Source organism: Rhopalosiphum maidis, chromosome 2 (genome assembly GCF_003676215.2).
Source record: "Rhopalosiphum maidis isolate BTI-1 chromosome 2, ASM367621v3, whole genome shotgun sequence".
Taxonomy (NCBI): Eukaryota; Metazoa; Arthropoda; class Insecta; order Hemiptera; family Aphididae; genus Rhopalosiphum; species Rhopalosiphum maidis.
The window spans coordinates 24,256,156-24,272,848 of NC_040878.1; the positions used below are offsets into that span (position 1 = coordinate 24,256,156).

The following is a 16,693-nucleotide window of genomic DNA, read 5'->3' on the forward strand; positions in this document are numbered from 1 at the left end:
ACAGAATCGTATATCATATAAAAAATATCTAAAATTATATTGTGGGCGTATTGTATAATAATTAAAATATCTATCATAAATAAATGTTTTGTTATTTAATCCAAAATTTTTAATAAAAGGAACGTTTATGTATACATATTTTATTTTTTTATCAAAAAATTCAGCATCACATAATAATACAATGTTAACCTATATTAACTCAAATTAAATTTTTATTTTATTTAGCTCGTTTATTATTTAATTAAATATTGTAATAATAACCACAATAAATATAGGTAATTTATTATTATATAATGTGCCTATTTATAAGGACAATTAACACTCGCAGTATGTAATTCTTTAAAACCATGCGTGCAAATTCTACAGTAAAAATATAATACATGCATTTCAAACTAAAATCTAAAAACATATTGCCTATATAGCATTATGGCTATATATTTAAGAATATGTAAATAAATAATACTTTAATACATTTCACAGAATATGGTAGAGTAGTAGAATTCCTGTGAATCTTTTGTCAGTATACACAGTTTATATCATCGCATTATACCCATCGGTATTTAATATGGATTTTATTATAAAGTTTTGTAATCAATTTCACACACGACACTATTAAAATATACCCCATGTACAATATATAGTATATATGTATTAAATACAAATTACTTCTTTAGAGAGTTGCAGGATTTATGTAGTAAATTTACTAAATTTTAATAATCTATTTTAACAAGGTTAATTTACTACACAATTTGGTTATGCAGTAATTTCTAAACAAAAATTAACAAATATATTATAGTGAATATATTCATGATCAAATAAATATAATAGAAAATAACAAATCATTTATAAACAATTCTTTGGCATTCATTCAAAATTTGTATACCGTACAAAATATATTTTAGTAATCGATTGAACTTGACGAAATGTTACGTATTTGATATTTATACATACTGTCATACGTTGTAAGATTATTCTGTTTTTTATTTTTTTTATTGAAATAAGAGTAAAATATCTTTCTAACTACAATTTCTAACAAACAAATAAATTATTTGAATCGTAAAATATAATTATAGGTGTTGTTTTATACAAGGACAATAATTCAATAATTTTACTTAGGTATATTATTAAATCATTTAAAAATATTGTTACTATTTAATTTAAAAAAAAAATTAAAAACACCAAAAACTTATTTCGAATTGAATGTATTTTTTTAACATAATATGAGTATATAAGCTACGTGGAATATTTATAAATTCATTGTGATTAATAAACATACCGTTTATCGTTTAAGATCTTTGTAAGTAGCCTGCCCTAACTGTACCTATTATATTTATATAACTAATTTTTTGAAGTTAAATCAATTTTTTTAGTTTTATATTTCAACAACTTTAATATATGTAATCTTACGTAAGTATTTTGTTTGATTATAGCATGAAATATTGAATTGTAAGTATATGCACTGATGTATTTTATTACCACAACTGATTATGCATTCGCGGCATCTATGACAATGCATTTTTATATCAAGCTAATTGGGCAACAATTGATTCAGCAGATTATTCGCATATTCAATATAATAAACGTAATTGATATATCTTGATAAATCATGTAACGCGTACCAGTGTAACATCACTGAATTGAGAAACATTTCTCGAACTCGTACAGTCTTATAACACTTAAAAATTTGGTAATGAAATAATACTTTTTTAAAAACATATTGTTCTCAATTTTTTTATATGATGAGATGCATATTAAAAAACTTTAAGCTTTGGCGTTTAAATTATTAAAATATTAAAATTCAACTCTAAGTAGGTTTTTATACAAAGTATTATGTATTATTTAGTAGCTAGGGTATGAAACGTAGAAACATATATTATACATTACCAATCTTACAATTAATAATTTTTATTAATTGATTCTAAATTTCTAAAATATTCTCTGTAAAGTTCAAATATTTTCATGCATAAAAAAAGCTTAAAATTGGAATTAAAATTACTATGATTTGTAGTTAAACAGCTGAGTTTGGTAAAATATCTACGAAACCATGCTATAGAGTATAGACGTTATGGTTAACTTAAAAAATGTTGATGGTTTTCGGTATGGTTATTTTTCTTACACATTCTCGAGAACAATCATAAAATTAACTCTTAAAAGTACCTATTATAACGCAGTCTAGATTACAGCCAATCTTTAAAGGTGCCAGATAAAACTTTTTGAATACTCAAATAACTATTCTAGAAAAAAGTGATAAAATAAAAATACCACAACAAACAAATACATTCTTGAAATTTCTCAGAATCTGAAACTTAATATACAATATAATACATATTATCCACAACTATTTATAAGTAGAATATATACACCTAATACTTTTAAATAATAATAATATATTTCTTTAATATTACACTTAATCGAGTTAATACATTATAAGGGGGTTCTAAGCGATTAAATTTAATTATAGAAGTTTTATTCATAGTATTCGTATCTAAAAAGAAGAAAAAAAATCTATTTGAATTTTTTTTTATTATTAAACTTAAACATACATCAACAATTAGAAGTGTGCTAAATTTCTAAATATTGTACATTTAAAATGTATAATTTGATAAAACATTCGTAATTATAAATATTTAAATTAACATTTATTATATTTTTCTATTGGATAACAAACTGTCTTAAATCATAAGTCTATAATAGCACTAAAATAATAATAGAAAAAACATTTTAATTTGCAATACAAGAATTAAGTAGACATATATCTTTAATTTATAATAATTTTATTCAATTGGTTAAAATACAATTCTCCTCCTAAAAATAGGTCTACCAATATTATATGTGTTAAACTGTTAACGATATAAAATCAATAGTTTCCGTGCTTCATTTAAAACTTTTTAATACAAAAGTAATGTCACCTGACAGATTAAATTAATAATTTTCTGGTTTAAGTTTATTTTAGACATCTCTGTGTGTTATTTGGAGTTGTGTGGGACGACAATGGATTAATAAGCGGATTTTTGTGATAGGTTAACTTTAAATAAAATTATATGTAGTATGATTTGTTTATTTATGAGTTGACATTTTTAAGTCATTGAAGATATTATTATTTCAAGGTTTCATAAAATAAATCAACTAGAAAACCTGAATCCTCCTTAGGTTGGAAGGTTGAGCAGAGTCCCATATCAGAATGCCATAGAAGCAGTAGAGTACACTAGTCTGATGAATGATGATAGATTAACAAAATAAGAATTTATTTGAACAGATATGGTCTAGACCATGACTTGTACAAATGTACAATGATTAAATTATGTTAAGATGATTATGGGAATACTCTCTAGAGGTTACTTTTTGGTGTTATCAAACATATCTCAGCGTATTATCGAAAAAAAAACAAAGTATATAAAAGGAAATATGTTGCATCCTTAAGGGACTATTATAGCTATTGTTGGAAAATGTACTGAACGTCTGAAAAACTTATCTTAACTCGAATTGAAAAATTATAATTTTTAAGGACAGGCTTGCGAATATGGAATACGAGGGATTTTTTTGTAAGTTTAAAAATGGGCCTTTTGTGACTTATGATAGATTATATCAAAAGTTTGAGCTACATTGAAGACTACTACTGCATAATATTGCTTTATTTCCATTCTTAAAATTGATAGACTAGTGTGAAGGATTTTGTATACACTGATTGTTGGCTTGTGGAATCGTGGATTCATGGAGACCTAAATCTAAATTGTTAATTTGGAATTATGTTGGATTTGTCTAGAAATGATACCTAATAGTTTTTTAAGGACAACAAATTTACGTTTCTCATTTTCAAACCTTAGTTGAGTGTTTCCTCTTTTCAAAAGTTAATATATTATATATTATTAATATTTATTTTAATGATATTTTTAAATGCGTTTAATTTAAATTGTAAACTATCTCTGCATATTTCACATAATATTATATATATATATTCAATATAAAGAGCGATTATTTTGTAATTTATTTTTATATTTAACCCTTACAATTTAAGTTATTATAGATAAAAATATCAACCTATCGCAGTTAAAAAAAAATTGATTCATTTTTCATTTGCGCTTTATTATGACTGTGCTACATTCAATTTGTGTAAATACCTAATTAACTATTATATACAAAATATACTTGGTATAATATTCCTTCTTATTAAATATTTTAGTATTCAAGACAGTTATTTATTTGGAATCCACTAAGTTATTAAACAAAGAAATCTACTGTCTACAGCGTGATTAGATTAAACAAAAATATACATTTTTTAAAATTTTAATCACTGTTATAGATTTGTATAAAAATTATTTTAACTTATTTCTAAACAATTATTTTTCAAATTAACAAAATAAAAGATTAAATTATTACAATTGTTATTTAATCTTACTAATTTATTAAGCTAATTAAACCATTAACTAACTATAGTTAAATGAAAAGTCTATACTAAATTAGTCTGTCGAAACTCGGAAAAACTTCAATTATTAGTTCAAACACATTAGCTATAATAAGCTCATAATTTATTTTCACTTTTGAATATTTGAGATTTTAGAAATTGTTCTTTTTATAGTTGAAAATGTTCGTTATAATTTATATAATAATATGTATTATGATTAGCTATTTACTAAATTTTATCTTTCTTTAATAATAATCTTAATATAATATTCTCATGTTAATTTTATTCACTATTTTCTTAGAAGGAAGAATTAAATATTTTAAAACTACCTCAAAGATTTTAAACGTAGTCTTTATATTGAAATTATTTGCTTATAATCATCTTAGTAGATAAATAAATAGTAAAAATTAAATATAATATTTACGAGTTTAAAAACAAATAAGAATTTTTTAAATCAGATCAATTTGACTGTGAAAAAAGATTAATAACTTATAACACTATATTATAAAAAGTTTACTATGTATATAATAATATATATATTTCATTTTAAACAACTTTAAAACATTTTAACCACATTAACTGAAAGTAGGTATATAGTCTTAAGTTATTACCCACAATAGTCAATAGAATAGAGCAATTTATTAGTCGGAACCACTTGAAAATACCATAAATATATGAACTAAATACACAAAGAGATAATGTATTGGTTACTCATAAAAGTATCTAAAAAATAATATAAAATTGTATATATACATTATACATAGGTAATACATATATAATATAATAATGTAAACCTCTATAAAGATTTCTGTTTAGTAGTAGACAATTTAAGACTTAATAAGTTTGTAAATTCATTAAATTATGTTATTTTAATAAGCTTTTAAAACATGAAGACTGCAAGTACTTTAAGACTAAAATTATAAAATCTTAATAAATTTATAGGAATGTATTTCTAATGAAATACACTCAATAGAATATAATTAATTTCAATTTTGTGAAAATAATTAAATTCTATGTAGATATTATTGAGTTAGAATTATTTAATTTATGTACTTTACAATTGTATAGTATTCAAGTCGAGATTGACTTAACAGTGTATCTAAAGACTATAATGATTGAAAGCTGGACAACGTTCAATAAAAATTGTTAAATTATAAACAAGATTTAAATTGAATATCCATTGTAAACGTTATAACTACCTATATGAACCATGAACCTGTTGCATCGCAACCTGGTTTAGTTTCCTTAGCGAAGCAAAGAGGTATTTCGGGCATCAAGTTTTTGGATAGATTGTTACGAGATAATATTGGCTCACCTGAATTACTTTTATTAATATGTTTTAAAGTACCTTAATGTTCGCTCAGTAGTTATTTTTTATGTTCTCCTTGCCACCAACAATTCTTTAAAAATTAACCTATCAGACGTATTGTGATCAATGACAATGTGAAACCTACGTGTTTTTTTAATCTTTTTTTATAATACTATTTAACTATTAATACATTTATGTTATAATTTTTGTAAATAATACAAACGTAAAATAAGAAACAATACAAATTATAAATATTGTTCTTATCAACCACGAACATCAAAATAAATCTAATTATTTATACAATTATCGTATTATTATACCTTTATAATTTAGATATTTTTATTATGATATCATCGGTAATATACTATTTATGGAATATTTATACATAGTTTTTATTAAACTTCTAGAATTTAAAGTAAATACTTATCATCTATGATAATCTACTGTTTGCATAAATATATTTTATATTTTTAATATAATATTTAGTGTTAGCATGTATATCTGTATATTTTTTAATACACAGGTCTCTTGTCTCTTAAATATACGAATACTTAATCATTCTTAAGTCAAAATTCTTGATTAATTATGTTTTATTTTAAATACAATACTTATATTTGCATTTTCCACTTTTTACATATACAATTTTTAATCATCAAGTCAAATAAATATCATAAATATTTATAACAGTTTATTATTTTTCAACATATTGCAGGGTTGTATATGGTATCAATTAAGTATTAACCAAGTAACCAACAAGAACAAGTCAGATGTTAATTAAAACATTTAAAACTGATAACAACTATTATAGTCTATAGATTTAATTTAGTTGGTTCATAAAAAAATTTACCACTACAATGGTTAATCGTAAGTACCCTTAAATAACATAAACAAAGTACACAGAAATTTAAATGTATTTTATTTACAAATACTATTTAAAAAAACAGAGCAAGCAATGTTTTTAACTGATGTAAAATATGAATTCATGTATACATTCACTTTACTAGAATTGCGCGTGTTTCTTTACGGGGGACCGAAATGGTAAAAGAATATATTACTCTTGGCTTTGACCATTAAACTTGGTAATAAAATGTATGTAACGTATCCAGTCATCCAGACGAAGATTATTTGTACCAAAGGAAAATGTCAAATACGTACATAACAATGAAATACTTATACGAAAATAAGATGATAATAATTTCTGGAATTATACACTCGTCTTGCTCGCTAACCTCGGCCAAGGTTTGGTAGTGTCATAGGAATTATATTCTGGAAGATGATCACTTGAATAGATATGATATTTTTAAATTAAAAACTTACATTTTTTAAAAAACTGTTTGATCAATAACTTAACAAAAATCATATTAATTTGTCCCCGAATATATATTTATTGAAACTTTGTAATGTTGTCAAATCCATCAATATAATAATATAATATAATGTACAATAATTCATTCAATACAAATATGTAGTTAACTTATTATTTCCAATCAATTACGCATTACAGAAATGCATCTTATTACGGCTCGTTTATACGACGATTGGTTCACTACACAAGATCTAAACCTAAACCTAAAATCCGTTTAATTAGTATTATCAATTTTGCGAATAAAATTAAAATAAAAACACTATAGATGTATAAGTATAACGTTTTATGATTTTTCTGAGAAAGAGTAGATAAAGAATAGAGATATTTTTGGATTTTTTTCTATTCCCGTGATAGGCATAACTCGAACGTTACTTAACAACGACATTTTATCGGTCGTATATTAATATTATGATCGGTACGAGTTGTCCAAGAAATTATTCGGTCGAACCAACGGTCGACGGACACGCCGCGACGATCGGCGACTGACGATAATATTATTGTCTGGACGGTGGCGCGGCGAAAGAAAATATAGAAATATTGTTCATAGATACACGTCAGAAGTACATGGTGTATTACGCGAGCTGCGTACGGAATAATTGGCGCGCGTGTAAGGTAGGCTGCGGGGGTCCGGACCCCTCTCCCGGCCAACGCGTCGGCGGCGGCGACGGTTACCGCCGACGCCGCCGCGTCACCGGCAATCCGTTCACGAGCTAGTAGGGTCCAGCCACCCAGTCGTCAGTCGATCGTTTCGCCGATACGTCGCGTGTCGGTTCGTTCGCGCTTCCTTCCTGCGTGTTATTTATTCGTTTACCGTCGATTTTTCTACGCGTCTTTTTCTCGCGTATAGTAACGACTAACTATAATTTATTTCTGACTGTTCGATAGTATTTTCGGTTTTTTTTTTTCAATCGATTAGATTTATTATTATTTTTTAATTTGTCCGTTTAGATCGTCAAATAAATTGTCACAGAAATTAATACTAATTAATATACGTCGTTCGGATCGCGCGATCTTACCGAACAATTACAACGAGTGTTTTTTTTTTCGATCACCCATACGGAGTATAATACACTTACGCTGCGTATGCGATTCGTTTAGAAAACAGCGATAGTAGATATTAATATTAATATTATATTTAAATAACAATGAGGACTCGTATCATGTTCGCGATATTGTTGCTGTGTTTTGGTAGCGCATTATCCCAGTCCACAGGTGAGTGTCTAATATTATAATAATATTATATATCATGTACACTAATTATAATCTTGTATGCGTGCCAATAAAAATTGATTTTATGATATCATAATATTTGTATCCGTGTTTTACCTACCACATATTATAAGCATTTCGGTTTGGTTATACCACTGCACGGCGGCATTCGGTCTTCAAAAGATTCTTATTGAGCAATAATAATTTGAGTGCATAAAATTGCTTGATTGGTCTTCATCGAATGCTTAAAATATGTCCACGGTTGACAGTACGTTTGCATAGATACTTACTTATGTATAGGTATGAAAAATCAAAACAATATTTTAATAACACTTTAAAAACGATTTATACTAGGGCAGACAATGTATAATTCTCTAACGAACGCGATGACCATCGTATATATAGTCAAAAATATATTATCAACCAAACCGGAAACATAATTATTAATCAAATAGTCAATGAGACATTGACCATTTTTTTCTAATAGCCGCATTAAAATGCATTGCAGGTAGTGTACATGTAATGTGATTACTCATTAACAAAATGTTATTGGTACACTTATGGTTTTTATTTCATCTTACAACAATAGTACGTTAATATTCTATCTTAATGTTTTGAAACATTTTTGGTGAGAATACAAACGCATTACTAAGCACTTGGCTATATTGGGTTTTACGATATATGTATATACGATATAGTTATTGACACGTGCGTTTGTCGTTTTCCCGCGGTTTTTGAGAGTGCTTTATTATTATCATTATTATTATTATTGTAGTTATTTAAATTATTTTTTTCTAAATACCTAACTTAAAAAGAATAACATGTTTTCTTGAGTATCTATTGCAATTTTTTTATCTAATAGGCATGCAGTTTTAATAAATGTATACATATACGGTCTATTCCTTATTAGCTATTATTACACATATTATTTACCCACGAATATTAACCTACATCTATAGATTTCGAGTAAACTCAGGGAACGTTAGATGGTGTAATTTTGCTGCAGTAGAGCGGTGGTAGGTTAGGTAAAATACCCAAAGGCTGTCTAATGGGGCAAAACAGCGGAACTCGGGATTTGGCGTGTGCGGCGTGGGTGAAATTGATGGTTCCCTATAATATATTATATACACTTCAGGTATATATACACCACAAGTATTATATATGTATACGATATTATGTATTATATATGAGAAGAGGTTAGATTAACGCCTCTCGACTACAGATGCGGAATTCAAATTTTATCCGCTACCGTCTTAGATAGTCACATCAGCGGGTGATGAATTGGCGTGGGCATGCCAAAACGAGTCAAAAAATTACTTACACCGCACTCATTACATATTATCGAATAATAATAATAATGCGTGAACTGAAATTCACTGTTGAAATATATCACGTTGTCTAACAGAATTTTCTAAAATATCTTATCCGATTAAATTCTTTCTGTTTTTTTTTTTTTTAGTAAGGATAGGATACTATAGTCATAATACATACGGTTCACCAGCATGCACCTATATAAATATTTTAAAATAATTGTAACAGACTAATAAAGTACATATAAAGTGCCAAATATTTTGAAATACTTTTCATTAGTTAGTGAAATTTCAAAATATTTATTTATAATAATATAATGTTTAGGTATCTCAATGTTTAACTCATCAAAAACCACCTTAAAAAGTAAATTTTATAGCCCTGATTTTTCTTATTTATTTCGGTTACCAATTATAGTATAAGATTTCATTATTAGGATGCATGCATACTTTCGAATTAATAGTTCTAATTCGAAAAAAAATACTTTGAGAGTACAGTGGTTAATGATTTAAGTCATAAATAATACCTTAGTAAATACTTAGTAAACATGTTGAACATTTTGTTTGTCGGTTCAAAAGGATATGATATATTATGATTTTCATAGGATGATCATTTATACGTAGGTACTGAGCTAATTATTCATCGAGTTCTAACTACCGATGACAAATATACAGTATGCGTTTAGCAAATGACAGGGGACTCGCGTCCCCACTCACTTGACATAATATATTGGAATTCCGTGATATTATATTACCTTAATATGATTATTACATGTCGACTTATTGAATATAATATGTGCTGGATATTCTTCTCTATATGTGGTCAATTTCCTAGTAAGTTATGACTTTGAAAAGTTTACCGATATCGAGTCTTATATCTTTTGGTGTATAAATAAAATATAAAATACATCTATCTGTTTTATATTGTAATCAAAATGGTCGAAATGTTTTGTCACGAGGTCGGCTATAAAGGGGGTGACATACCGAAGTATCAGGGAGTTTTGACACATTTACCATTAACCGTGACCCAGGTATATGTGAATACCTATTTATTTTGTTTTCTTCTTATATCGTAATATACCTATATAAGATACACGCACCCTGCACAGGCACAGATCATCGGTAAGTACTTCATCAATCACCGTCTTAACTCGACAGCTTCCTCAACATCATATACCTACCTCAGCCTGCAATATCGACGTGGTGAGGAAAAAACCGCTTGGGAAATACATCAATAATTAATGTACAATTTCTTTCTTGAACCCTCTCGTCTTTTGTCCATCCAGTAGAAATTTTTATTTCAGGAACTTTTAGTGTGAAGGGAGGAGAAGAATAGTACAATGAATTAAACGTGGTGATGCACATTTCCGACATCCTTTAAACACACTTTGTCTGTGTTCCGGTTAGGCTATTCCGTTTATATGCAAATTCCGTTTATTCAATTTTCAATTTTAAGTCTGTTATTAATGCATTATATCCAATCACATACTTATTATAAACCATCAACCTATATTCTGGGTATCAAAAAGGTACACATCGTGTCAATAAAAAAATGATTTTTTCAAACAGTATACGCAAATAGTTTTAAATATATTTTTTTAATTATTCAATGTATATGTATTGTAATACACATATAAAAATATATTAAGTGTTTTAAAAACTGAAAATATAAACAAGAATTAAAAATAGTTGTTTTTATACTACAATAGTACATAATATTCGAATATTCCTAAAATGTTTCTAAATAATGATAACTTACAATTAATATTCTCGATTTTTTTAATGCTTTATTGAAATATACAAATTATTCATCCGTAGTCACTAAATAGTGCTATAGTCTAGCACTAACTGACGTTGCTAGCTTTTGGATGAGTAACCGTCTGGATTTTAGCGACGAAGCTATGTCCTATACGAACGGAAACGTGTTCTAAAAACCTCCAGTACCACCTACAGTAACAAACATAGTACATACAAATCCAATAACTAATTGCCCGAGTTGCCAAAACTTAATTGAAATATATATATAAAATTGTAAGTTATTTTTCGACACAACTATTTTACGTTTAATGTTGTTTTTGATTTTATTATTATTAAAAAAAAAAAAAAATTTAAATCGTTGAAATTTGATTAAACAGTTTTTTTTTTTTTTGATTGTTGATAATTTTATTTCAACTCGAATTCCGATGAATAATAAAAACGATTACTTTGTGTAAAATTCATATTATATACCTATATATTATATGTGAACATTTGATACCTATGTATTTTACAAACTATTTTAGTATTATATTTTGATATTAATGACACATTTTACTAAACTAAATATTTTATTTTGACATAACGAAATCTAATACGTTACCTAGCTATTTTGACGTTAATAATATTTGGACTTGTGCCCCGAAGGGAGTGCGAATAATATTTACGTTTAAATGCGCCTTTGAATAAACCCATTATGATGTCTATCATACGAAATCTCAATCTTGACGATGGTAAAATATTATAAAATAAAAGTTGTTGACGTAATTTATTATTGTCTGTAATACTAGCTTTTTCAATAATATTTCTGATCAGCAAATTTTATACTTCAATAATGTGAATCGGTAATCTTAATATTAATTAAGAACAGTTTCCATTTAATAAAAAAATTAAAAATGAATAATTCATTGTAATCGATAAATTTTAGAAAACTAGTTGTTTTTTTCAACATATAACAACTATAAAAAGAGTGAAATGGAGGTGAGAGGGAATTTATCCTAGAAAAATACATAAAATAACTATAACTTTTTTATTATTTAACGGAAATAAATAATTTATTTTTTAATTATTACAATGACATGATAGGATTAAAGTAATTTCAAAATCTACAACTCAAAAAATCAAGAAATGGATTAAGGTTGGTTTTTTGGTTTAAAGTTTAATCACTACTTGTAATGACTACTTCGTCGCATAAGTCGTATAATGAAAAAATAATTTATAATATATAGGTACGTATTTATGTATTATATATAAATAATAGTATATATAATATTATTTCACTAATGTAGTTCATAAGTATAGTTAGTCGAAATCCGTTATAATATTATGTAGCTAAATAAACTTGAGTTTAAAACAAAAAATGATTAATACCGATTTAAAAGAGTTCTTTATCAAAAGCACAAAAATATTAACATCATTAAAAAATATATATAATCGTAATATGTAAAGACTATATTAGACTATAATATTATAGTAAATAATTATTTTCTTTCATTCACTTGTCTTATGATATGATAAATAATGTATATTCATTTTTTTTTTATTATTATGATCTATTGGGTTAACCATAATAAAATGTTCACCGTTTTGTGAAAAATTAGTTTAGATATAATAAAAACATACGTGTGAACATATAAAACAGGAATGATTTATTAAGTATTAAATATTTTTAATTAATTTACAATGTTGGTTGTATAATATTATGTCATGAACAGATATTATATAATTATTTATATGTAGGTAGATTTATATTTATTTACACAGATATAATGTATATCTATAGATACAATATATATAACTATGTGAGTATCAAGTAGTTTATAATTGTTATTTAGCAAATATCACATACCTAAAAACTATGTAATATATAATATCAACAAAAAATACTATTTTTGGCTAAATACAATATTTGAAAAACACTGTCTTTACGACCCGACTTTTTGATATAAATGATAGAAAACAAAATATTTTTAATACCTTATATATTTAAACATAAAGAAGAATCTTTAATGACTTAGAAATTTTAGTATTTTTGGTATGTCTTTTTTTCTAAACAATCAACAGAGATAAAATCGAATTCCGAAGGAAAAACCTTTGATTAAATCGGTGAAGGTGTCGTCGAATGTCGTTTGCTTCCTGCCCACGGGAAAAAGATTGCCACCACCGTTGACTACGCACAGCTTTTGGTGAATTACATTTTAATGCGGTTAAAACTTTCGCAGTGTACGTTGAACTTTCCCTTGTTCACGCGCGGAAAATCCGATTACTTATTTGGTGGATTTTATTTTGAGTCTGCTGCTTTTCCTTTAAATTTTTAAAAATATTTTTATAGGGACACATGTTTAAAATGAGTAGAATGAAATCCATTATTAGTGCTGATCTTTTGTTTTCGTGAAAATCACATATCGCCCATAAAACGGTTTTAATTGACTAGTGTTGAAATTAATTTGCAGTCATGGTCCCGTTTTAACAGAAATATTATGCAAAAAAATATGTCTATTCAACATTTCAACTTGATGGTATCAATGAAATTAATAAACATGAACATAAAACAATCATTTTTTTTTTTATTATTTACGTATAAGATCATCATTTAAGATGATATTATATATATAATATATATTATATATTATATTGTATATTATATATTATTATATTATATTATATTATATTATATTATAGTCTATTTTTACCATACATTAATGTATAAAATTAATTTTATAAACTTTATAAAACTGCTTATATGGTGATCTTTAATATTTTGTAAACATTTCAGGTACAATATTAATAAATTAACTTTCTCGGAAAATACTATATACCTTCTTGTAGTGGCTAACATTGCTAAAAATTAATAAAATATCTAAACTAATCATCGAATACAGCAGTGAGTTGAGTTTTAAATAACATTTTATTTTTTAAATTTCCTTGATTAATTAGTAATATACGATGAAATCACGCAAAGATAATAAGGATAATGCAATTCCAAATATGTTATAATTTATCAAAGATTCAAGTTTAAAAATAATTGATTTATGGTATATTTTTATTTAAATTTAAATTGAAATAATAATTTATAAACTTGCAAAATCATAATCATTTAAGTAACAAAACATTCTAAATAGAATCCTTTTAAAATAGATTTGCATTTTTGTAGATTTTTAGAAAAAATTGACGCCATAAATTAATAGAAATTAGTAAATTGGTTTGACTTTTTTAATATTTTTTTTTCTAATAATACAATATTTATGCTCCATGTTGTTTATTCGTCTATTTTTGTGTTGTCTATAACCACGTTATCACTAAATCTGATAAAAAATTACGCGTTTCTTTTAAGTGCCAAAAAAACGCAGGTCACTAAAAATATTTGTCATACATGTCACAACAGAAAACTTAAATATTAAAATAGAACTTTCTATTGATTGTTTCTAGCATAACATGAATAGATATGTGGGTATAATTTATAAAAATGTTTTATATTATTCTACGTTAACATTAATATATTGTAATCGAATCAACAAAATATAATCATGGTTTATATCATTATAAATTTTAATATTATAATTACCTTTTATAATTCATGGTCATAATTAATATTTTAAAAGACCATTGCCAAATTCTATATTAAATTTTTTGTTTTTATTTTTAATAATAATATTTTAAAAACAACTTTGAAGACTTTGTGGTTAGTATTGTGATTTATGTTTCTGTTATCTATAGGAAGTGTCTTACATGATTGTTTTAAAGCTACCTATATAATGGTGTCAAACTGTGTCTATTGTTAATTTCCTATTAATGTGTATATACTTTAATCAATTCCAAGTAGAAGTTTAATAAAGGTATACAAACTATTGGTAAGAATCATTAATAGTATCTATTATGAAAACTTACTTAAACGAACAAATCATTTTTATTGATCATATATATCTAGGTAATTAAATTTATTATATCTAGTATAGACTTCAGTGATATGTTTACTTATTTGTATACAATGGTAAATAAAAAATTAATTACCCAAATAGAATAATTATTTTGTTTTACATTCATTCTAAAAATAATTTTCACAACAGACTAATATTATTATATTATGCAATACATATACTAAACAATATGTAAAATATGTTTAACAAATGCATTATGTATGCATACTGTATAAAATGTATAATTATATGACTAAAAATCATACTCATTCAACAAGTATAATTTTTGCAGTCAAATGTATAAAATTATAAGAATGTCAGAAAATTTCTTAAGATTTTTATTTTTTTTTGCCTCACTAAATATAAAATCACGGAAGCTAAAACTTCAAATGCATTAGTATCTCCTAAGTTGTTATCCTTCAATAATATAACTTAGTAGTTTAAATTATATATAATAAAACATTATATTAATTTGTTTTAACTGTACTAAATAATTATTATGGATGGAAACACTAGCCAATATCTATGTATTAAATGTAAAAAAACATCAAAAGCATTTTTATTTATTTATTTAAATATGATAATATTATATAATTTAGGCATATAAATATATTAGTACACCAAAGTTTTCTCGTTATATATTACTTACAAATCATCTGTATATTTTCTGTGATACAATAATTATTTTATTGTAGGTACCTACATAACTTTTATTTTTTAACAACTGTGCTTATATTATGTAGCTATTTACTTGTTCTTATTCTTATTGCAATACTTATTTTGAAATGTTTAATCGTCAACTTGATGCCTTTAGGCTTTAATTTTAGGCTTTAATTCTATTAGGAATTTGGTAAATTTAACTTATTATATAGTAAAATTAAAATTTTAGGAGCTTAAAAATAATAAAAAAATTAAATATATTTTATTTATTTATATTATATTAGTATAGTTGTTGTAGTAATTACATGTATAATTTCATCTTAAAATAACACATAAATGGTGTAGTCCTTCGCCAAATATTAGTACTTACCTAGATGGATTTTTTTTTTTTTTTTGATGTAATAATTTATGTATCAATTTTCAACCAAATTATTATGTTTTTCATAATTATTTGATTTTGAGCATTATAATTTCAATTTTAGCATATTACTTCCTATCAACATAATTTGTTTAACAATAATCCGTACTAAAAATTTAGTAAATAAATTAAACATAACAAACATTGACTTTAAATATTTGGTTATTTTTAACTTATTTTTTTAAGTGTTATGTGTGGTGTGATCCACTGCTGAACATTCTAGTTAATAATATTTAGAAAAACATGTTAAAAATAAATAAGTTAATTTAAGAAATTCCTGTTATACTCTTTCGAATGAATACAATAATATCAAAATACGACGTAAGTAACTTATTACTTCTTATCTAATG

The 16,693-nt window shown here is 25.2% G+C and overlaps 1 protein-coding gene across 4 annotated transcripts in view; it reads left to right on the plus strand.

Moving 5' to 3' along the window:
• The first annotated feature begins 7,811 nt into the window (after window positions 1–7,811).
• LOC113552275 (low-density lipoprotein receptor-like) overlaps window positions 7,812–16,693 on the plus strand; it is a 77,464-nt gene continuing 68,582 nt past the window's right edge. For all 4 annotated transcript variants that reach the window (XR_003405169.1, XM_026955074.1, XM_026955072.1 and 1 more), the window contains exon 1: window positions 7,812–8,289. Coding sequence is in view for 3 of the 4 variants with exons in the window: in XM_026955074.1 (XP_026810875.1) it covers window positions 8,223–8,289 (67 nt within the window). In the remaining variant the exon portion in view is untranslated. The remainder of the gene's footprint in view (window positions 8,290–16,693) is intronic.